Source organism: Labeo rohita, chromosome 18 (assembly GCF_022985175.1).
Source record: "Labeo rohita strain BAU-BD-2019 chromosome 18, IGBB_LRoh.1.0, whole genome shotgun sequence".
NCBI classification, from domain to species: Eukaryota; Metazoa; Chordata; class Actinopteri; order Cypriniformes; family Cyprinidae; genus Labeo; species Labeo rohita.
In genome coordinates, this window is record NC_066886.1 from 934,882 (window position 1) to 960,522 (window position 25,641).

Sequence of the window (25,641 nt, forward strand, 5' to 3'; positions counted from 1 at the left end):
TTAATCCACACAGTCCTAATTTGAAATGGCTGCATTTTAAATCAGTTCAGTTTCCATAAATTCTCACATTTATTTAAAAATAATAAATAAATAAATAAATATCTAATTTCTGCGACATGCAAAAAAATGGTTTCAACCATAACAAACAAATACTATATTTGTCATGTACTAATTTATGCTTATTTAAATTAAATTTTAAAATTGTATAATTTTATATAAAATTTTAATATTTTTTCAGAGTATTAGTTTTTTTTTTAACAGAAATAGATAAATACATTGTAGTATGTCTACTTGTCGGGTAATAATTTATGCTTAGTTAAATAAAAATTATTTATTTTAAAATCTAAATTAAATAATTTAAACAAACATTTCTGAATAAGTCTATTAAATCTATTTTGTAATATGCAAAAAACGGTATATTTATTTGTCACATATAATTTATGCTTATTTAAATTAAATTAAATGTGAAAATAAATTTTAATTTTATAAATAAAAACAGTTTTACCGTAATAAATTTTGTTTTGTAATATGCAAATAAACAATAATTTGTATTAATTTGTTAGGTACTAATTTATGGTTTCTTAAAAATAAATTACAAATTAAAATAAAAAACTGAAAACAGCATTACAGTATTTTACTGTAATATCATAAACATGATTTGATTTGTTAAATTAATTCATGAACATTTGAATGAACTAACATTAACAAAGGTTAATAAATGCTCATGTATTTATTAATACATAAATAAGAAATGATAACTTACTATGGGGCATTACCTATAATTTTTACAAAATTTATATAATTTCATTTTTAATTTAATCATTAATATGTAAATAAAAATGTAAATCACATTAAATATTTATAAAAAGTAATCGCAATAATCCACAAGTAATCCACACCACTCCAGTCTATCAGTTAACATCTTAAGAAGACAAAAGCTGAAACAAATCCACCATTAAGACGTTTTTAACTAAAATACCAGTCCATAATCCATAATAACACTTCCTTCAGTGAAAAAGTCAATCTCCTGTTGTCTTTCACATCAAAATCCAGCCACATATTTGTTTAGAGCTGTTTTGGACTGTTTTGTAAACGGTGGTTGATCTGTGCAGATCTCTCTCCTGATTCAGACCAGACCACATTTCACTAGAGGATTATGAACTCGTATTTTAGTTAAATACGTCTTAACGGTGGATTTTTGTCTTCTCAGTATGTGAACTGATGGACTGGAGCGGTGTGGATTACTTGTGGATTATTGTGATGTTTTTATCAGCTGTTTGGACTCTCATTCTGACGGCACCCATTCACTGCAGAGGGTCCATTGGTGAGACAGTGATGGAATGACGTATTTCTACAAATCTGATGAAGAAACAAACTCATTTTAATCTTGGATGGTTCCATTGGTGAACAAGTGTGTTAATTTAAGACTCTGATGACATCAAAGAATTTAAATACTAAAACAGAATCAAATCTAAACATGCTTTTTAACGATAATCTCTCAGTTTGTGTGGCCCCGCGGTGCGTCTGTTGTCTGCGCGGCTTCCCGCTGACTGAAAACGTGCTTGTTTGAATCTGATCTCTGGCTTTATGTTATTGTAGGAGCGGGGCAATCACAGACCACCAATTACCCCTCAGGGAAGCTGGCGAGCCGCCGCAGGCCTCATCGATAAACCGTGGCAGATCCTGAGAGGACTTCTGCCATTCTCGTTCTCGTCGGGGCTGATTCAGGGTCACGGCTCGGGTCTCTGGCATTCAGCTAAGGAAACTAAATCTCAGGGGCATCAGGAACAAGACTGTCCTCTCTCTCTGGACGCTGGGGACTCGGTGGCCACACGTCCTCTTGACTAAAAACAGGAGGAAATTAAAGCGCAGCCCGGAGAACTGTCAATACTAGACGGATATCGAATTAAGCCGGTAGAAAAACCACAATCTGTGAACCTTCACCTCACTAACTCACCCGCCTTACGTAAGAACACAGCTTATAGAAATACAGACCCTTCACTAGCCCTGATATGAGTCATTTTACATCATGGAAATGTATGTATCACAATCCAGTACATAATAATAATTCAATAATAATTTTAACTTTAAAAATGGCAATTTATTTTTTACTTTAATTTAATTTAATTTATTTTATTTTTTCAATGATTTTATTTTTAATTTTAAAACAAAGACTTGAAATACTCCGAAGAATTAAAAGCATTTGCAAGTAGTAATACAAACTGAACTGTAAGGATTTATATAAAAGCACACATAAAAAAATAAAGCAAACATACAAGGATCTAAATACTCAATGCAATATTATGAGAAAAAATGGCAATATATGATTGTTTCGCAATGGTTAAATTTTAATTAAATCTGTGGGAACTAAATGTAAAACGTAAAATAAAAAAATAAAAAATAAAAACATTTTTTCATATGAAAAGACAGAATCAACACTTAAGCAATGCTATTTATATTTGTACAAATAAAATAAAATAAAATAAAATATAAATATATATTTTTTAGAATTTCTTAATAAAATATGTATAATTTACAGTTAAATGCATATTATTTATACATTAAATATAATTATTTAAAAGTATGAAAATATGTAATAATATTTATTATTAAATATAATTATTTAAATTATTTAATAATAATTAACATTATAATAAAAATTTATAGTTAAATGCATATTATTTAAATTACATATATTTAAATAATGATTATTTTATTTTATGAATACAAATAATTTTAATTTTTTTATCTTAATAATAAAATATTTATAATTTATAGTTAAATGCATTATTAAATGCATAATTATTTAAATATATATAATTTCAATATAATTATTTAAATGATTTTATAATATTTAATAATAAATAACAAATAACATTTTATAAATGTTATTATAAATAAATTTGAAAAACTTTATAAACTTTAAAATCTTAATTCAACTGATACATAGGGCTATTTTTATTAAAACAATAATGAACAGCATTTATTAATAAGAGAATATTTGTAATTAAATATGTAATATACATAATTATAAGGTGTTTCAAAAAAGTACTTCTACTCATATTGACTGACACAAACATCAGATAATTGATAACAATTAATGAAATGGATCTGTGAAAACATATTTTCACGTTATGAAATATCATTTGAAAACAAAAATGATCCTTCATTTCTCTGCAGATTTGTACTGTCATGACACATACTGTCATAGGACAGCATAGGTGAAATATGTTCATGCTTTTAAAGGGAGGTGAAGAGCCCTGATGGACCTGATTGGAAGAGAGACAGATTGTGTTTGCAAACACTCACCACCATCTTGTTCTTGGACACCCAGCAGTCGGCGGGGAAATCCTGCAGCATCGGCACCAGGAACTGCAGGCACCCGTCCCAGTGACAGAGCAGCAGCATCATTCCAATCAAGTTGACGATTCGCACCATTGCGCTGGCCAGGTCATAGGTCATATGAAAAATCTGAGCAGGGACAGAAGCAGAGACAGCACATGTTGGACACAAGCCGTCACACTCTGCTCAATCTGAACGACACTGACATTTGAAACAGGGCAGAGTGTCAGCGAATACCTCACGATATGACACATATGAAACAGGGAAATGCTGCTTTAAGAGTTTGCAATTACTTAGACGTGCATTTAAACATGCAACTGAAAGGAATTACATGATGCACAAGGAAGTAAAACAAAAATACAGATATAAGGATTCAAATGACCAATGCAACATCATGAGAAAAATAATACGATTTTATCCACACAGTCCTAATTTCAAATGGGCTGCATTTTAAATTAGATCAGTTTCCATAAAATTCAAATATTTATTTATAAATAAATAAAATTAAAATCTAATTTTTGCAACATGCAAAAAAAAAAACAAAAAAACAATAACCATAACAAACCAATACTATATTTGTCATGTACTAATTTATGCTAATGTAAATTACATTTAAAAATGTTATAATTAATACATTTAGAATATTTTTTTTTTTACTGAAATAAATAAATAAATAAATAAAATTGTAATACGTTTATTTGTCAGACACTAATCTATACTTAATTAAATAAAAAAATATCTAATTTAAATAATTTAAACTTTTTTTAATAAAAGTAGTATTACAGCATTTTACTGAACAAATCAATTAAATCTATTATTGTAATATGCAAAAAAGGTATATTTATTTGTCACATACTAATTTAGGCTTATTTAAATGAAATGAAATTAAATATAAAAATTAAATTTAAATTTATAAATAAAAACAATTTTTACTGTAATGAAAAAATAAATTATTTTTGTAATATGCAAAAAAGGTATATTTATTTGTCACATACTAATTTATGCTTATTTAAATTAAATTAAATGTAAACATTTTATTTAAATTTTATAAATAAAAACTATTTTACTGTAATGAAAAAATAAATCAATTTTTGTAATATGCAAATAAACAATAATTTGTATTAATTTGTCAGGTACTAATTCATGCTTTCTTAAACATTTTAAATGTAAATTTTAACAATTTAAAACAACATTACAGCATTTTACTGTAATATCATAAACAAACAAATTAATTAATTCATGAACACATACATGAAAAACAAGTAGAAACATTCAAACAAGTTCATGTAATTATTAATACATTAATAAGGAATATGGAGCATGGAGCATTACCTATAATTTTTACAAAGTTGTACTACATAATTTATATAATTTATTTTTTAATTAACTTAATGATTAATATGTAAATAAAAATGTAAATCACATTAAATAATTCTAAAAAGTTATAAATATAAAGTTATAATTATAAACAAATACACAATTTAATTTAATTAATTTTAATTTAATTGTTTAATTTAATAGTTAATATGTACATAAAAATATATATGTAATAAATGTCATCTTTTTTATTATACAAAATTAAAAATTATATATAGGTTATAAATTAAATAATATGTCAATTATATAATCACATACAATATATTAATTTTAATTTTAGTATATATATATATATATAAACGTTGCAAACATATAATATATATATTTAATGAATATAATTAGAACAATCATAATTCAGAATGTTCAAAGATTATTTATCAGTGTTTTGAATCAGTTCAATGCAACAAATTGAGCTGATTCATGGAAATGAATCAAACTAACTCACCAACAGAAACAATTCAAAACATTTTGTAATCAGACTATGATTCCCTGAACTAAAATAGAATGATGAGGCACTTAAAGGACATAAGGACTCCCATCCTTATGGAAAAGAGTCTACAATAGCTCTGCTTTAGTGTGTGTGTGTGTGTAAGAGACATTTCTGAATCACTAACAGGTTAAATAATTGAAAACAGGTCAGAACAAGTCCAGGCTTCTTCCTTCCTGCCAAGAGTGACAGAGAGAGAGAGAGAGAGAGAGAGAGAGAGAGAGAGAGAGAGAGAGAGAGAGAGAGAGAGAGAGAGCTGAAGAACGGCTGAAGGAGCGGGTGAGCGATTGGCTAATCCTAATGCGAAGTATCCTCTCGAGAAGCCGCCGGTCAGTGCGGTGTTAATGGCCTCTACAATTGAAAGCTACTTAATGTGAGTGAAGCCACGGCACGCGCCGTTAACTGCACCGGTGCTTATTAAAAACCACTCGAGTCACTTTAAAACACAGCTTTTAAAAGCTTATGTGAGAGGAGTATGCCCACATGATGCTATTGTTATTGAGTGACGAGAAAAGCTCTATAAATCACCCTCTCTCTCTCTCTCACTGTGTGTCTATGTCTCTCGCCCATGGTCAGATGTTGATTACTGTTCGTATGTTTGTCTTTAACAACTCTTTCCTCTGCCAGGACAGTGTAATGACAAACTGAGCATTACGTCGCTCGCCGCTCTGGCTCGTTCCGAGGGAAACAGCATGAGCTCGGATTAAATAATTGGCTCTCTGTAACATCAACTAGCTGTAAAAGCATCTGAATTAATCATGCAGCGTTGTGTAAAAGTCACCCTCATTACCGACTGTCTGCCTTTACTGCTGGATCATCACAGACAGACAGAGAGACAGAGGGACGGACAGACACATGATAGAAAGAGAAAGACATTTCAGGTTCAAGCGATAATGCAAACTAATGGATTACATGAATGTATGAATTGTTTAAATGTCAGCTTTTTCATTCAGGTTTGGGTCAGTGATGAATCAGGACAACTGAGATGATGAAAAAGAGTCTAGTAAAAATCTGCTTCAAGTTACAAGTTCTTAGAAATGTAAATTGGATTTACGTTACAACAAAATCTAAATATTAAATATTAATATAATAATTAAGATTGAAATAGAAATTAACATTCATGTTAATATTACTATATTCATTTACAATATTGCTTTTATTTACATTATTAATATCAATGTTATTATTAATATTATCATTACTACTACTAATAAACAATTAGTAGTAATAGTAGTAGTAAAACATAAAAATAAAACAATAATGATAATACTTTATCATTGCTGATATAATAATAATAACAATATGATAAATTATTCTTTTATTATTAGTAGTAGTACAATTTAAAAATAAAATAATATAGTAATAATATTTTATCAGCAACAACATGATAAAGTGTTATTATTAATACTCTTATTATTATTATTATTATTAATAATATTATGAATAGCATTATTAGTAGTATTAATATGTTATTAATATTATAGATATTGATATTAATGATAATGTGATTATAATTAATAATAATAATAATATGATAAAGTATTATTAATAATACTATTATTATTACTATTATTATTATTATTATCAATAGTCTTATTATTAGTATTAATATTATGGATATTGATAGTACTGGTAATGTGATTATAATTAATAATAATATAAATAATAATAATAATAATAATAATAATATGTAAATATGATATGAAGTATTATTATTAGTACTATTAATATTATTGTTAATATTATAAATAGTATTACTCAGTATTAATATTACTATTAATATTATTGATATTGATATTATTTTTATCTCATAATAATAATAATAACAACAATAACAATAATTGTAATTATTTTAATTACTTATTTTATTTTTTATTTTACTTTATTTTTTATTTTATTGCTATTGCTATTATTATTATTAATTAGTATTATTATTAATACTATTCATATTATTATTGTTAATATTATGGATATTGATATTAATTATATTACTATTAGTAGTAGTAGTATTAGTATTAATAATAATAATAATAACAATAATAACAATAATAATGATAATTGTAATTATTTTAATTATTTTATTTTACTTTATTTTTTACTTTGTTATTATTATTATTATTATGTAAATATTATAAAATATTATTATTAATATTATTCACATTATTATTGTTAATATTATGGATATTGATATTAATGATAATAATAATAATAATAATAATTGTATTAATTGTAATTATTTATTTTATTTTACTTTATTTTTTACTTTGTTATTATTATTATTATGTAAATATGATAAAGTAGTATTATTAATACTATTAATATTATTATTGTTAATATTATGTATATTGATATTAATAATGAATAACAATCTAATTCTACCAAAAAATGACTAGATCTATTCTCTCTTCCTGAAACTTCATTATTTCTTGTGGGTGGCATGAATACATAATACATTAAAACATCAAATTATGGCACCATTTATCCAAATGTTGCTTATGGACACACACAAACACACACACATACATATATATTTATATAGGTAGGCAGCTCACCAGGGTTTTGAAGACAGCCGAAGCACTGTTTGCTCTCTCTCTTGTCTTTCTACGCGCTTGGACTCTAATAAATTAGTGTGGTGAAATGGAAACAGACTGCAGCGCAATTAAAATGAGAAGTGCTCTGGGTAGATTGTGGAAATCCTCTCTAATATGGGCTTATTATAAAGTCATTATTGTGAATCAGGGGAATGAAGACTAACGTGTCTTGCCTGAACGGCGAGGGACGAATCTACGAATGTATGAATCACCAAAACTACAGGGGCTGTTTGACCGTCTCTCTCTCCCACACTGAGCGATGGCCGCTCGGCCGCTCCGACTCTAATTGACACGAGACGCGTTAACGATGAGAGCTTCATATGGCGAGCGATCATCTCAACGCTGATTGATGAAGCTGATGAGAATGGAGAGAGACACAGAGAAACAAACAGAAGGACTCTAATCTAGCAGATTGAACCAAAACCTGCTGGTTTCAGCATGTGGATGATGGAAAAAATGAATCAATGAATGAGTGAAGAATCAAAGAAAATCTTAGAATTACCAAAGGAAACAGCAGCAGACGTTTTCAAAACACAGCACAATGTTTACTTATTTTTCAACAGCATTTGCAATGGAAAAATGGACCGAACGCTGTTGAAAACGCGGAAAGAAAATACTCTTGGAGGTCTTTATATTGTAAAATTGAGCCACAGTGAAAGAGAAAACTCCAGCACAGTGAATGAAAGATCAGACAGCAGTAATCACTGATGAAGGAGCTTTCTCTGAGAAATACTGTCATGCTGTGTGCTAAATCATCACACAGAAGGGCAGATTTCATCCTCAAAGCTTTAAATCAAGTGTTTCGCAAAGCCTGCAGACCTAAACAAAGCTAACATCCGGTCAAAGTTACGTACAATCTAAGCCTTAACAAAAAAAAAAAAGGATAAAAATAATAACAAAAATAATATTCATAAACTACTATTAAACATAAAAATTTAAATAAAATTTAATTTAATTAAATAAAAATAATTAAATAATAAAATTACATTTAGAATGGGCTTAACCTACTATATGAAAAAAATAATTTTAATAAATAAACAAATAAAATTAATTAAAAACAATAAAATTAAATAAAACAAAACAAAATAAAATAATTTTAAATTAAATCTAAAAAAAATCAAATAAGTCAAAATAATTTAAAATATATGTTTATGTTTAGAATGCCACAACCGACTATATGAACAATTAAAATGAATGAAAATAAATAAACAAATAACGTTAATTACGACCAATAAAACAAAACAAAATAAAATAAAATAAAAAATGTAAATATGTTGAAATAAAATAAAATAAAAAAATTAAATATGTTAAAATAAAATTAATTAAAATAAATGAAAGTGTTTATATTTAGAACCTACTGAAAAAATGAAAAAAAAAAAAAGAATTAAAATAAATAAATAAACTTAATAAAAAATTAATTAAAACCAATAAAAAAATAAAATAAGTAAAAAAAAATTAAATACATAAAATGTTTTGAATGGCACAACCTACTATATGATTTTTTGTTACATTAATTAAAACCAATAATAACATAAAAACAAATAATTATAATAAAAAAAAAATTATAAAATAAAATAAAAAGTTTACATTTAAAATGGCAAATCCTACTGTATGAATTTTTTTAAAAATGAATTAAAATAAATGAACAAATAAATAAACAAAATGAATTAAAACCAATAAATCAAAACAAATAAATTAAAACAAAATAATTAAAATGTTTATGGTTAGAATGGTGCATAACCTACTATTTGAAAAAATTAAAAATAAATATATAAAATAAATGTATTTAAATTAATTAATTAAAATAAATCAGAAATAATTTACATGTTTGTGTTTAGAATAGCACAACACCTTACAACCGGTATTTAAAAAATTAAGAATAAAATAAAATAAACGTTCAAAAATTTTTTAATAAATAAATTAAAATAAATTATTTTAAATGTTTATATTTAGAATGACACATCACCTACTATTAAAAAATACATTTAAATATGTAAATGTAACATTAAACAAATAGCACGTTGTATGCATACCAGGCAGATATATAATTTTTCTTGCAACCACAAACATGTTTTTCTTGACTGATTAACATGCAATTAAACACATATAATGAGGTCATAATGTAGCTCTCTACTCTTTGAAATGCTGATGCGTACTATCCAGATTTTCAAGAATGGAGTCTCTGAAAATCATTATGGTGGTGATACAGTTACTGTATAGTGCACATGTAATTGTTCACACGCATATTAATTTTTCAGATTGTGTACAGTACACAAACTAAATCCTAGAGGAAATGAATGAGTAGTATTGCAGCGATGAGGGTGTTTGATTGTTTATTTACACGGTTTTGGAGCCCGCCTGCTGTGCTCATATTTATACTACACAAGTCGCATTTGCACATTCGCCTTTTATGCTGCCAAACCGTCTTACATCCCTTAATACGCTGTTAAACCCCGTTTCTACCTCCTCCTGCAGACTTGATCTCAGCCTGCGTGTCAGGCGTGACTCCAAACCAGCCTAGAATGACTATATTTGTGTTTTTGAAGAACCTCAGAGAACTCTGCGCCATATCGAACATCACGCTCTCCATCCCGAACATCCAATCGCGGCGACACGAGCCATAAATCAGAACGATCCCAGATGCACATGGTAATAGAGACGGACTCCCTGCCTTCGCTCAATAAACAAACACAGATGGTGCGGCTACCGAAGCTCCGCGAACGCCTTCGAAACGATCCCTCGCGCAAACTCTGGTCATTGAGAAGCGCTCCGAGGTGTTCGCGTCACGCAGAGAGAGCGTCGTTAGCGTAATACGGGCCGAGAGGGGCTGCTTCGGCTCTTAAAAACATCCATTCCATTAAAACTCCCAGCGATGGCCCAGAAAGGCCCCTGGATGCTGAAAGCGAGGTTTGTTTGGACGGCCGTGTCGGTGAGAGCATCTGCTGATCGCAGGAGTCACTCATTAAGCCTTCATTTGATTTAATAACATGCTGACTAACTGGATTCACTCACAGGAGATGTTACCATCAGCATCTTCCAAACTTTTAGTTTAGTTTAGCTAATATGAACATTCAGGAGATGTATTTGATTGTGAGATGATCAGCATCAAAGAGATAGCTTTGCTTTGTGTCAATTAAAAAAATCTAAACTTAGTCAATGCATAACATTCTAATATTGTTAGCAATTTTTGTGTAGACTAGTTGAAACAGTGAAATCGAATGGTTTAAAAACAGGTTAGCGTGGTTAATGCCAGTCTGCTGTCAGTCTTAGTACTGTATAAATAATAAATACACAAAACTATTTAAAATTAATTAATCTTAAATAAATTAAAAATAAATACATTAAAATAATTTTTAAAAATCTGTTTAAAATGGCATATCACCTACTATTTAAAAAACATACATTAAAAATAAATAAATAAATAAATAAATAAATAGTATGCTATATGCACACTGGACATGTATCAAATTTTCTTTCATATGATTAACATGCAATTACACAAAAGTAATGATAAAGAATAGAAATAATAAATGTAAAGACGGCAAAGGATATGTATACAAAAATACAGAAAGAAACTAAATCTGAATGCTTTAAAAGTTTAGTGTAAGTTTTTTTTTTTTTTTACAAGAGCATGCCATTAGCTGAATTATATAATTAATTTTATATATTTTTATAATTACATTACACCATAATTAAAAAGATAATAATAATAATAATAATAATAATAATTTAATATTAAATATTTAGTTACATATTTATTATTAAATTAAATAATTTTAATACAAATATTTTTTATATAAAAAAATATTTTTTAAATTAAATAATTTATTTATTTATTTATTTAAAGATTGTGGTGGTGTTGACTTGCAATTAAATTGTGTATACATATATTTTAGAATTATTAAAGGAAAAGTATATTATATTATACATTTATATTATTATATTATATTATATTATATTATATTATATTATATTATATTATATTATATTATCATGTTACTAGCTGAATTATATAATTTATTTAATATATTTCTATAATTACATTACACCATCATTAAAAACTTGGGGGTTGGTTACATTTTGGTTACACTTTTGCTTAACAAAGCTGCATTTATTTGATCAAAAATACAGTAAAAATGTGAAATATTATTGCAAATTAAAATAGCCATTTTCTATGTGAATATGTGTTCAAATGTAGTTTATTTCTGTGATCAAAGCTGAATTTTCAGCATCATTACTCCAGTCTTCAGTGTCACATGATCCTTCAGAAATCATTCTAATATGCTGATTTGCTGCTCAACAAAAATTTCTAATTATTATCAATGTTGAAAACAGTCGTGCTGCACAATATTTTTGTGGAAACAGTGATACATTATTTTTCAGGATTGAAAGATGAACAGCATTTATTAGAAACAGAAATCTTCTGTAACATTATAAATGTCTTTACTGTCACTTTAGATTAATTTAATGCATCCCCAATCAATCAAATTGCTACTGCCTTTCAGGAAAAATCATACTGACTCTTTTTTACTCTTAAACATTCGGTGGTAAAAATAGCTGTTCTACATCAAATCATAATCACATTCATGACAGTTACGACACCATTAAACTCATATAAGATCAGGAATGACTCCTGTAAAAATGACACTTTGATGCAATGGCCTTCATTTCCGCCCATCGAGGTCTGCTCGCTTTCTGTCACATATTAAGCCGCTCGTCATCTCATCTGCTCCTGCTCGTCAGTCAGCGACTAACTAGTTCTCCAGCTTAATTAGTTCCTGCTGTGTTCCTCTGACTGCACAAACAGGGTGCAGAAGCCTTTTTATGCAGTTGAAATCAAGGTAAAATAATAAGTATCTCTTGTTTCTGACATGTTTTGCACGTCTCTAATAGGAGCCGGTTGATTTGCGGCGTGCTGCTGTGGAAGAGCGCGTGACATGCTGTCGTGAGAGCGAACGCACCTCGACTAAATGAGGCAGCAGCTGCGTTCGCCGGATTCACTTCTCACCGCGCACCTCCGAGACCCCGTTCACCCGTTCACCGCTGATGCCGAGAGACGAACGCTTCTAATCATCGCTTTAATCACCATCCAAAGCCGTCCTCAAGAGGACCCGAGAAAATTACAGCCTAATGTTAGCACTCTACTTTGAAATATTCATTAATTGATACGTGTAAGACTCAACACTTCGATTTCTGCCAAAGCTCCCAGACTGGCTGGAAATGAGAGTCTCGAAACATATGCTGCATCCAGCCTGTGATTTCTGCAAACAGAGAACTAAATGGATTCAGTGACGTCTTCTAAAAGCACAAATCAGATCGATTCAGTATCTCAACCACTTCTGCAAGACAACAGAGACAGCGAGTCTCTCAAATGACTCAAACTATGCTCATATTTACCAGGGTTCCAAATCAAACGGCTGCCGTCAAACATCAGAGATCTCAATATGAAGAAAACAAGATATTTCACCCAAAATAAAGCCATTTATCATAATCACCATACTCATATTTTTCCCTCTGCAAAAGCATGACCAGGTGTTGACTAGGTTTACATGTGCATCAATATTAAAAGTTATTATGGAGTTATTAAAAGAAATGCACATGAACAATAATAATAATTATTATATTATATTATATATTATATTATATTATATTATATTATATTATATTATAATTACCTTTATTAATTATTTTATGGGAGTGTTATCCGGCATGTTTTTAGAGTTTTTTTAGAATTATTAAAATAAATGTAATAATAATAATAATAATAATAGTAACAACAACAACTATTATTATTATTATTATTATTATTGTTAATATTATTGTTGTTAATATGTTATCAATATGTTATATGTTATTACTTATTATTATGGCTGTGCCATTTGGCATTTTTGAAGGTCAGAAATTTTCTAATTATTATTATTACTATAATATATATTTTTTTATTATTATTATAATTATTATTATTATTGTTGTTGTTGTTGCTGTTATTATTATTTAATTTTGTGTATGTGTGGCCTGGCATTTTTGAAGGTCAGAAGTGTTTAAGTCCTAATTTATGATGATGATGATGATGATAATAATAATAATAATAATACAAATTAATAATAATAATAATAATAATACTTTTGTGGCAGTGCTGTCTGCCATTTTTTAAGGTCAGAAGTTTTTTTAGAATTATAAAAAAGAAACGTACATTAATAATAATAATAATTATTATTATTATTATTATTAATTTTGCGGTGGTGTTGTCTGGCATTTTTAAAGGTCAGAAGGTTTTTAGAATCAGGTCTATTAAAAGAAATGTACATAATAATAATAATAATAATAATTATTATTATTAGTAGTAGTAGTAGGAGTAATATTATTATTAATGTTTTGGCGCCGTTGTCTGGCATTTTTTAAGGTTAGGTTAGGTTAGGTATTTAGAATAATTCAAAGAAATGTATATTATATTATATTATATTATATTATATTATATTATATTATATTATATTATATTATATTATTAATTTTCATGGTGGTGTTATCTGGTATTTTTGAAGATCAGAAGCATTTGATTTCTAATTAAATAGAGTTTGAACATCTCAAATGTCCTGGAAAAGAACAGCAGGGAATGTGTAGGCTGCATACTTACAGTACAACAGCTATGTGTACAGAAATACTCCGATGACTGTACGCATATAAACATCACATTTTGGAATATAGCTGCAATGGAATATAAATTTTTCATGATGCATTTGATGTGCATGTAAATGTAGTGATTAATGTCAAACTTGCAGCCTGCATTCTGATGTGCCAAGGGTGAGTAAATAAAAACAAAGAAACAGAATTACTCCTTTAAGTGATACATAACTGACAACTCCACTGAATCTCTTCGCTCTGAAACAGCGATAATATTTCCCTCTAGGCAGAGATGTGAAAATCCCCCTGGATCACATTATCATCACATACCAGCGGTTATGAGAGTTGAATGCGGTTAAAAAACAATAAAAACCATCCTCTCACCTCCTCCCATTGATGAATGTAGCGTATGAGACGGGAGAGCCTCAGCAGCCGAAGGAGACTGAGGATCTTGGTGAAGCGTACGATCCGCAGAGCGCGCGCCGTCTTGTAGAAATCCGAATCGATGCGCGTCTCCACGATGAGGAAGATGTAGTCCACGGGGATGGAGGAGATGAAGTCCACCACGAACCACGAGCGCAGATATTTGATCTTGATCTGCTGAGGGTCCAGAATGATCTCCGCGTTGTCCTCCTTCACGATTCCCGTACGGAAGTTCAGCACCAGGTCCATGAGGAAGAAGGTGTCGGAAACCACGTTGAAGACGATCCACGGCGGCGTGTGCTCGTCCTTGAAGAAGGTGATGCCCACGGGAATGATGATGAGATTTCCCACCATCAGGAGCAGCATGGTGAGATCCCAGTAAAACCTGGAGGAGAATTACAGCGACAAGTCATTACTTTTCATGTTTCATGTCTAGGTGTTTTCTTCACCTAAAAATGAGAATTAGCTTTAAATGTGCAAAATGTGACATTCTCTGATTGATCTGTCTCCCAGTCCAAGCAATGTGTCTTCATTATTGTCCTGAAGAAAGCGTTAAAGTGTATTTCAGTGACTTGAAACCTCAGGTTTAATTTCTAGTGTATTAACATGACGCTTTCCCACGAAATAACCAGAGACAGAAGGAATAAATGATATCATTATGTTTTATAAATAACAAAAACACAGTTAAGTGGGTTCAAATAGTGCTGTGGAAAATACAAACTAAGCCCTTTTATAAATGATAATAATACTAAATTAAAATAAAAAGATTTCTCCTACAGAACACTGAAACTGTCAGTCAGGCATGTTGGAATTCAAAATGTAACATTTAAATTTTAAATGTAACAGCTGAATCGCAACATTCCACCCACAGTGCTACATTGTAACAGTTAACCAGACACGCTTTAAAATTTGCTACATTTAAAGTGATCTGCAGTGATACATACTGAAACCAACAGCGCTGCCATTTAAAGGGATCGTTCACTCAAAAATGAATATGTGCTCAGCCTCAGGCCATCCAAGATGTAGATGAGTTTGTTTCTTCATCAGATTTGGAGAAATGTGTCATTCCATCACTGCCTCACCAATGGACCCTCTGCAGTGAATAGGTGCCGTCAGAATGAAAGTTCAAACATCTGATAAAAACATTCACTAGTGATCCACACCACTCTAGTCCATCAGTTAACGTCTTAAGAAGCCAAAACTTCCTCCAGTGAAAAAGTCCATCCCCTGTTGTTTCTCACATCAAAATCCAGAGCTGTTTTGGCTAGTAAACGGTGCTTGATCTGTGTAGATTTCTCTCCTGATTCAGACCAGACCACTTTTTCACTGGAGGAGGCGTTATTATGGATTATGGGATTTATTTTAGTTAAAAATGTCTTAATGATGGACTTGTTTCAGCTTTTGTCTTCTCAAGACATTAACTGATGGACTGGAGTGGTGTGGATTACTTGTGGATTATTGTGATGTTTCTATCAGCTGTTTGGAGTCTCATTCTGACGGCACCCATTCACTGCAGAGAATCCATTGGTGAGCAAGTGATGGAATGACACATTTCTCATAATCCGATAAAGAAACAAACTCATCTTGGATGGCCTGACGGTGAGCACAATTTCAGCAAATTTTCATTTTTGGGTGAACTACTCCTTTAACCAACACCAGTGGTGTTCTCTACTTCAACTAGCTCAAAGGCACGTCATTTTAGTGACTCGCAGCTTATTCTGGACATAAAACACACAAGCATGTGGTCACTTAATTACAAACATGCATCACAGAGTATAAGTATAAAATAAAGTACTGTGGGAAAAAAAAATGCCTAGGTCAGCTAAGCCGATTTATCTGGTGACCGGGTTAAGAACAGATTATGATCAGTTAAGAAGATTTTATTTCTTGTTACCAGTATAAAGTATGTTTTGGATGCTTTCATGCTGGTTTTAGCATTGTTCAATATGGTTTACACACAACAACACCATCTTGACCTGGTTAGTTAGATTTCACTCTGTATTTTAGTCTTGTTTTCCAGAGTAAATATCTAAACATTCTTAAATCAAGATGCATTCATTCGAAATGCAAAATGACAAATGTAACCCTGGACCACAAAACCAGTCTTAAGTAGCACGGGTATATTTATAGCAATAGCCAACAATACATTGTATGGGTCAAAATTATCGATTTTTTTAAAGCCAAAAATCATTAGGATATTAAGTAAAGATCATGTTCCATGAAGAAATTTAGTAAATTTCCTACTGTTGATATATTACAATATAATTTTTGATTAGTAATATGCGTTGCTAAGAACTTCATTTGGACAGTTTTCTCAATATTTAGATTTTTTTTGCACCCTCAGATTCCAGATTTTCAAATAGTCATATCTTGGCCAAATATTGTTTTAACAAACCACACATCAATGGAAAGCTTATTTATTCAGCTTTTAGACGTATAAATCTCAGTTGGACTCAAAAAGTAACATTTACATTTTAAATGTAACAACTGAATCGCAATATTCCACCCACACTGCTACATTGTAACAATTATCCAGACACCCTGTAACATTTGTTACATTTGAAGTGATCTGCAGTGATACATACAGAAGCAACAGCACTGCCATTTAAAGGGATTGTTTACTCAAAAATGAATATGTCAAAAATCATAAAAATCATCAGTAAAGATCATGTTCCATGAAGACATTTTGTAAATTTCCTACCGTAAATATATTAAAAATTATTTTTTGATTAGTAATATGCATTGCTAAGAACTTCATTTGGACAACATTAAAGGTGATTTTCTCAATATTTTGATTTTTTGTTGCACCCTCAGATTACAGATTTTCAAACATTTGATTTTAAGCCAAATATTGTCCTAACCATAAACAAACCATACATCGGTGGAAGGCTTATTCAGCTTTCAGATGATGTATAAATCTCAGTTTTAAAATATTTACCCTTATGACTGATTTTGTGGTCCTGGGTCACTTATGACATGAGGTTTAGGCATAAAACAAGACCAAATATTTGCCAGTGGGTTCAGAAAAATCTAATTAACTCAAAGGGAAAACAAGTTTATTTTTCTGACCCCACTGGCAAATATTTGGTCTTGTTTTAAGCCTCAACCTCATTTCATTTTGATAAACTTCTCATAGAACAAAACTTATAATCTCTATTTTGCATTTCAAATAAGTTTCTTGATTTAAGAATGTTTAGAGATTTGTACTAAAAAAAACAAGACAAATATAAAAGGAAGAACAGCACTAGGACCAGGACTGCTCTTCCAAAATCAGTAAAAGACATTCTTAGAAGCAGATTAAAAAAACCTGCCAAAAAGTGCGTCGCTCATACAGAATCCGCAGCACAAAATTCATATCCAGATTTTTCACAAGCTCACATAAATCACATTAAACATCGCACATGAGAGCATGAATCATAATTATTCTGAATGCAAATGCATGCACACACCTTTGTGACTAAGGAAATTCAAATGAAATAAATTCAAATTCTGTTCGCTGAGGATTCAGCTTATGAATCGTAAGCGGGATGCACTTGAGATTTCAGCTATGAATTATGTTCGGAAAGTCATGACGCTGAATTCCTCACCGATCTCCATGGTAAACACTGGAGTTTAATGCATGCAGCGCGACCTCTCCCATCCTCAGGAGCATCCACGTGCATGTGTGTGTGTTTAGTTATAAATTGCACTCTTGGCCCAGTTGGTAATTGAATCTAGATTGGCTCTGTTGTTGGGTGATATATCCTCGCCGCTCTATAGATTGCATAGAGAGAGAAGGTCAGTGTTGTGAACGGCTCGTCTGGTTCTGGTTGATTTACCCACCCAAGTTTAGGAAGCCCATAAAAATCCATAGCCGGTGTGAAAGCCAATTTAAAGCAGGCCGGGCAAAGTAAACGAAAGCGGTTCAATTTTCTGGTACTTGTGGAGATTTTCCACTGAATTCAAACAGCCACCAGTCATTATTATTTATTCGTTGTTTCTTTTAACAGGAACATTTTGCTATTTGCGGACGAATCACTGCGTCCTGAATAAACACTAATTATAGTGGAAATTACACTTACACACAACTGTCTGTGATTCCTGAGCTGTGATGAGGATGGATTACAACACACACACAAGGAAAACACTGACAGTAATTGGAATTCTTCAAAGTAGCGAGGGAATCCGGCGATTCGGATCGCTGTCAGGGTGTGTGTTATATTTAGTGTGACGTTTCTGACACTGTTCGCTTCAGCTGAGGTTTAAAACCCAGGAGAACCAAACGCACATCACAACATTTGTTCTTCAACCTCAGTATTCCCTAGCACACACACACCAACTAATATGCAACCCACATTCGCCATGGTCATGGTGACGATTTAACTAGGTATCTAGACCTGAGAAAGTTTCCGAAGAGCAAACGTTTGAAATCTAGGCTTTTACAAGTAGCAGAGCAGCTATAAAGTTGATAAGGTCACTGTTATTTGATCCTGTGATAAGCGTTTTTCTTGTTAAAGGTGTCATACATGATTTCAGCCGTCTGTCACTATGAAAGCATGTTTCCACCACAAAATAAAAACCAATAAAGTAACTGTGACTTGCAAGTCTGAGAATAAAAGCCTGGAATGTGAGATATAAACTCACAATTGCGAGAACTGTGAGATAAAAAGTTGCAATTACCTTTGTTTTTTTAAATGTGAGAACTCAGAATTCTAAGGGAAAAAGTCAGAACTGTGAGATATAAATTCAGAATTAAGAAATGAAAACTCTTAAGTAGTCTAAATTCTGAGTTTACATCTGGCAATTATGATTTTTTTCCCTTAAAATTATGACTTTATACCTTGCAATTATGTATTTACATTTTGCAAATCTGAGAAAAAAGTCAGAATTGCAAAACTTTCATCTCATGAAGAAAAATATAATTTCTGTTATTGCACTCACAGTATAAAAGAGTTGCAATTGTTAACTAAATTTGTTTTTAATAAAGCTAATAAAATAAAATAAATATTTATTGTATTAAAACGTATACTTACGTGAAAAATGAATTAGAAATGTTGCACTGGCAACTAAATAAGTTTACATACTATACTATAACTGCTAAAATTCATTCCAGCTAAATATAAATATAAATATAAAAAGCACTAAAAATAAAAACTAAAAAATTAAAAATACAAAAATTAAATAAAAATAAATAAATAAATAATAATACCAAAACAACACTTTTATATGTGACACTGGACCACAACAAAATTTTCAAAACATTTTTTTTGACATCTTTTTGAAAGCCTAATAAATGAGCTTTCCATTGATGTATGGTTTGTTAAGATATAACATTTCTAACATTCAATATTTGAACATCTGGAATCTGAGGATGCAAAATATTGAGAAAATCACCTTTAAAGTTGTGCATCTTAAGTTCTTAGCAATGCATATTACTTATCGAAAATTAAGTAATATGCATTGCAATATGCAATATGACCACAAAACTTAAGACTGGTTTTGTGGTCCAGGGTCATATATAACCAACACCAGACTGGAAAAGATACAAATAAATTTGTTTTATAACTTATCATAACATAAATGCAAAGTTCTTACATGAATTCTCTAAATCATCTTTTTGAGATGGATCTTCTATTTAAGACTGAATAATCTTCTGTTTATGAGTTACTAATGTAATTCTTGTCAAGTTTACTAGAGGTGTTTGTGTTCATCTAGCAGATGTTTTGTGCATGTATGTGAAAGTTGTGATGGAGAACATTCTACCTTAACCAGGCAGAAATCTGGCCTGTTTTATTATGGATAGAAACCCCAACATGGAGAAAAGCCGCTCTAAAAACAGCAAGTGTGTGTGTGCATTTGTGTACGTGTGTGCATTTAACAGTCAATCTCATGTTCCGAGACAGAAATAGACTCCATCCAGTATTTACAGTGGTTTCGCTCTCTCTCGCGGCACACGGCGTTTCTCTGACGTTAGACTATGAATTCCCCACACATCCAGAGAGAAGAAGAAAACAAGAGAGGGAAGACAACATACGACAGGAGGAACAGAGACAAAGACACACAGAGGGATCGAGCGAGTCTCACAAACCTGTCAAGAACAAGCCCGAATTTCAACAAAATCAAAAGGAAAGAAATAAGAAATGATAGTTTTTAAAGGTAAAGTTTGTACTGTAAAGTTTTTGCCACTAGCGGCACCAAACAAAATTGAAAAAATGTTTTCAAACAGGTCTCCGAAACAGATCAATGTTATTTTGAAAGTACCAAGTACTTTTAGATGGAATTAGCCAACAAATGACTGAATTTCTGCAATCAAATTTTATTTTAACATTTATAAATTACACACTCCTTCAAAGAACATGAAGCCTACTTTTCCAATTAAACACATTTATCCATGTACTGTAATACAGAACAAAACTAGTTAAGTTCATTGAAAATATATATATACTACTGTTCAAAAGCTTAGGGCAGGTATTTTTTTCAAGAAATTAACACTTTTATTCATCAAGTATGCATTAAATTGATCAGTAAAGACATTTATAATATTCCAAAAGATTTCTGTTTCTAATAAATGTTGTTCTTTTGAACTTTCTATTCATCTGTGAATCCTAAAAAAATACAATTCATCATGATTTCCACATTTATTTTGCAGAACAACTGTTTTCAATATTGCGAACATCAGAAATGTTTCTTGAGAAGCAAATCAGCATATTATAATGATTTCTGAAGGATCATGTGACACTGAAGACTGGAGTAATGATGCTGAAAATTCAGATTTGATCATAGAAAAAAAAATTACAATTTAACAGAGATTTACATGGAAAACAGCTTTTTTAAATTATAATAATATTTCACAATTTTTACTGTATTTATCATATTTTTGATTTAATAAATGCAGCCTCTGTGAGCATAAGAGTCGTCTTTTAAAAACATAAAAATCTTACTGATCTCAAACTGGTACACAAAAAAAAAAAAAAAAAAAAAAACAGAAAATAATTGTTGTGAAGAGAAAGTCACAAGGCAAAAAAAAAAAAATAAAAATAAATAAAATAAAATAAAAATATGCTTCATTTTATTTATGCACATGATGCATTTTTATTTTGTGAGGTAAAATATGATACGGATGTGTTTCTCTGAGATTCACCTGTTTATCTTTGGAAAAAGCCGTTTAAAATGTGAAGAAGGACAGAACAGCAGATGGATGGACAGAATATCCATTAACAGAAAGAGAAAAGAAGAAATGTCCACACACACACACCTGAGATGCTCCTCCATGACATTTCCCTCATCCACTACAGAGAGAGAGAGAGTCCTGTTTCCCTAAGAGGACGTCCATGACATGTTTTCACCTTTTGAGTGCCTCCAGCTACAAGATAAGCCTCTCTCTCTCTTTCTCTCTCTCTCTTGCACACACACACACACACACACACACACACACACACACTCTCTCTCTCTCTCTCCAGCTGGCTGTCATCATGGAAAAACACGCAGGAGTCACGGCTGCACGAGGGGGGTAGAATGAATGAATGTATACGTGAGAGAGCGTGTTGTTTTATCTGCTGTTATAGAGAGCATGTTCACAACAGTCACTGTGCATTACATTGATTTGACCACAATTATGTGCTGTTATGCATGACACAAAGACAATTTAAAGATGCTGCATGATACTAATGCTAAAGAAACATTTACAAATCATTTAATATTTATATATTAATTTCTTCAGCCACCCTTAACGCCCTGCCAACCACACAGCAATGCTTTAAAACCACTTATGACATCCTAACATATAGCAATACCCTGGGAAACACCCACATGTGGGAACGGCACCACTCACAGAGGTTGCAATGCAGTTCTCAGGTGGTGTTGTTTTAGTCTCTGATGGCGCGAGTGAAGCAGCTCATTTATGAACATGAATTATAAGCAGCTCCTTCTGAATAATGCATTTTCTTGCTCTCGCTGTGTGCTTGTTTGTGAGGCGGCTGTTTGTTTTTGAGGTGCTTGTTGGCTCACAAGTTTGTTGTTTGTTCGAAGAATCCCTCTCAGAAGTGGGGATGCGCCATCTGGCCACACACACGCACACACACACTCATGACACATTAAAGAGAGAGAGAGCGGATGTTAGATCATGTTGTATCAGACAGCTGCAGTATAACGTGCCGCTCTGAATTAGTCTTTTCTCTTGCACCCTGTCCAACTCACTGAGATTCAATTCTTATAGGAGACCCTGAATAGTTTGGCCACATCTGTGCGTCTCCGTGTGTGTGTTAGTGTTGTCACAATACTGGAATTTTAATCTCGATATGCACTATATCATCATTGCATTAAAATTAAATGAGGCATTTTTGCTGCTGCACCTTTAAGAACATGCATTTTACTTTTTTCATGCATTTGAATGAGGGTAAGAAAAAGCATGAGAATTTGTCCAATTCACGACGGCACAAAAGCAAATGTTTCGGATCACAAACAATTTGCAAACATGGAAATGGGATGTGAGATGACTTGTTTGCTGGATTCCTTTCTTCTATCAGTCTCCTTCTCTCCATCAGCACAGGGGAGCGCAGGACATCATACACTGTTTAAACCCACTTCAGCAGATAAACAGAACAACTGAGAGCACAGATAGTCGTCTGTCAGCGGACAGCTAATGTTCTCAGCGATACACTTAACCCCACTGAGGAAGCAAGTACACACTTCAGAAGAACTCACCACTGTCATAAAACATGCACACAAACACATGATGGAATTTGAGGACTTGCTTACAAACGATCTATGGAAAACGCTGCATATTAACAAGAAAGGATGATTTTAAAGGAACAGTGAAAGATGAGGTCATTTATTCTTCCTCATATTGTTTTAATTTTAAAAGGGTACCAAATCAGCATGAAAACAGCATAAATGACCATAAATAGTCATTACAACTAATGTATATAGACATAAAGTATACATATTTGCTCTGTGAAGTCTCTACAGTTGAGGTCAAAAGTTTACATCCCCCTTTCAAAATCTGCCAAATTTTAATTATTTTACCAAAATAAGATGGCTCATACAAAATACATGTTATTTTATATTTAGTACTGACCTGAATAAGATATTTCACATAACCATGTTTACATATAGTCCACAATCTATAAAAATGACCTCGTTCAAAAGTTTACATCCTCTTGATTCTTAATACTGTGTTGTTACCTGAACGATCCACAGCTGTGTGTTTTTGTTTAGTTACAGTTGTTCATGAGTCCCTTTTTCCAGCATTTGTATGTATTTGAACCCTTTCCATCAATGACTGTATGATTTTGAGATCCATCTTTTCACACTGAGGACAACTGAGGGACTCATATGCAACTATTACAGAAGATTCAAACGTTCACTGATGCTTCAGAAGGAAAAAAGATGCATTAAGAGGCAGGGGTGAAAACTTTTGGAATTTGAAGATCAGGGTAAATCTAACTTATTTTGTCTTCTGGGAAACATGTAAGTATCTTCTGTAGCTTCCAAAGGGCAGTACTAAATGAAAAAAAACATGATATTTAGGCAAAATAAGACAAATGCACACATCTTTATTCAGTTCAAAAGTTTTCACCCTCCATTTCTTAATGCATGGTTTTTCATTCTGGAGCATCAGTGAGTGTTTGAACCTTCTGTAATAGTTGCATACGAGTCCGGAGTTGTCCTCAGTGTGAAAAGAGGGATCTCAAAATCATACAGTCATTGTTGGAAAGGGTTCAGATACACAAAAAACGCTGGAAAACCAAAGAATTTGTGGGACCTGAAGGATTTTTTTGAAGAACAGCAGCCAGTTTAACTGTTCAGAACAAACAAGGGACTTATAAACAACTATCACTAAACAAAACAACACAGCTGTGGATCATTCAGGTAACAACACAGTATTAAGAATCAAGGGGATGCATTTTTATAAATTCAACTATTACTTTCTCTTGTGAATTACATGTAAACATCTGTTATGTCAAATATCTTATTCAGGTCAGTACTAAATAAACAATACCATGCATTTTGTATGACCCCTCTTATTTACATTAACATGTTGCAGATTCTGAAAAGGGAATGTAAACTTTTGACCTCAACTGTCTTTTATAACCATTTACTACAGCCGTTGTATAACTAAAGAACAAAGTATGATTCTCAGAGTACGATCTTTAGAGAAGAGTCACCGGTACTTGTTTAATCACTCCCTCTCGCTATCAGTCTCTTTTAGGATCTGTGGTTATCTGTGCGTGAGTGTATTTATGTTTCTATCAAAGATATCAGCCGCTGAGTGAGACAGACAGAGCGAAGAGGAAAACCACAGCACCAGTAAGTGTATCTGAGAAAGTTTATCTCTAAATGAGACAAATGTGAACTGGTAACAAGGGTATTTCTGTGTGTGTATGATAAAGAGAGAGGAACACTGTAAGTGGAAGCCGTCTCCCATCACCTAATGAGAAGGTAACCAACGTGCGGGCTATAATACCAGCACTATTTCGTGAAAACACGCGTCACCTCCTGCTCGAACGCAGACCATTATCCCTCAGCAGCAGGTGATGTAATCAGCAAATGGAAAGAGCAGAATGAAAGCTGCTCGATCCCTTACAGCCAAACTGATCCGAGAAAAGAGAGAGAGACCTGAGTGGTTGTGTAAAAGGAAAAGAGGAAAGAAACAGTGCAAAAGTAAAGAAATATACCATCTGCTGCATGGAATTTATATGCTAAAAGTCCTTCAAGCAAAACTGGAAATTGCAATGCATTCATTGCACATTTTAAAGCACAACGGCATATTAAATCTTGCATTTGCATTCCTTAGAGAACAGAGAATATTTCAGGCCTACA

The 25,641-nt window shown here is 31.5% G+C and overlaps 1 protein-coding gene across 1 annotated transcript in view; it reads right to left on the reverse strand.

Annotated features, from left to right (window-relative positions):
- The window catches only part of hcn4 (hyperpolarization activated cyclic nucleotide-gated potassium channel 4), a 94,861-nt gene that overhangs the window by 49,799 nt on the left and 19,421 nt on the right, over positions 1-25,641 (reverse strand). The window contains exons 2-3 of the mRNA XM_051134544.1: positions 14,803-15,226; positions 3,310-3,471 (exon numbers count right to left, since the gene is read on the reverse strand). Coding sequence (XP_050990501.1) covers positions 3,310-3,471; positions 14,803-15,226 — 586 coding nt within the window. The remainder of the gene's footprint in view (positions 1-3,309; positions 3,472-14,802; positions 15,227-25,641) is intronic.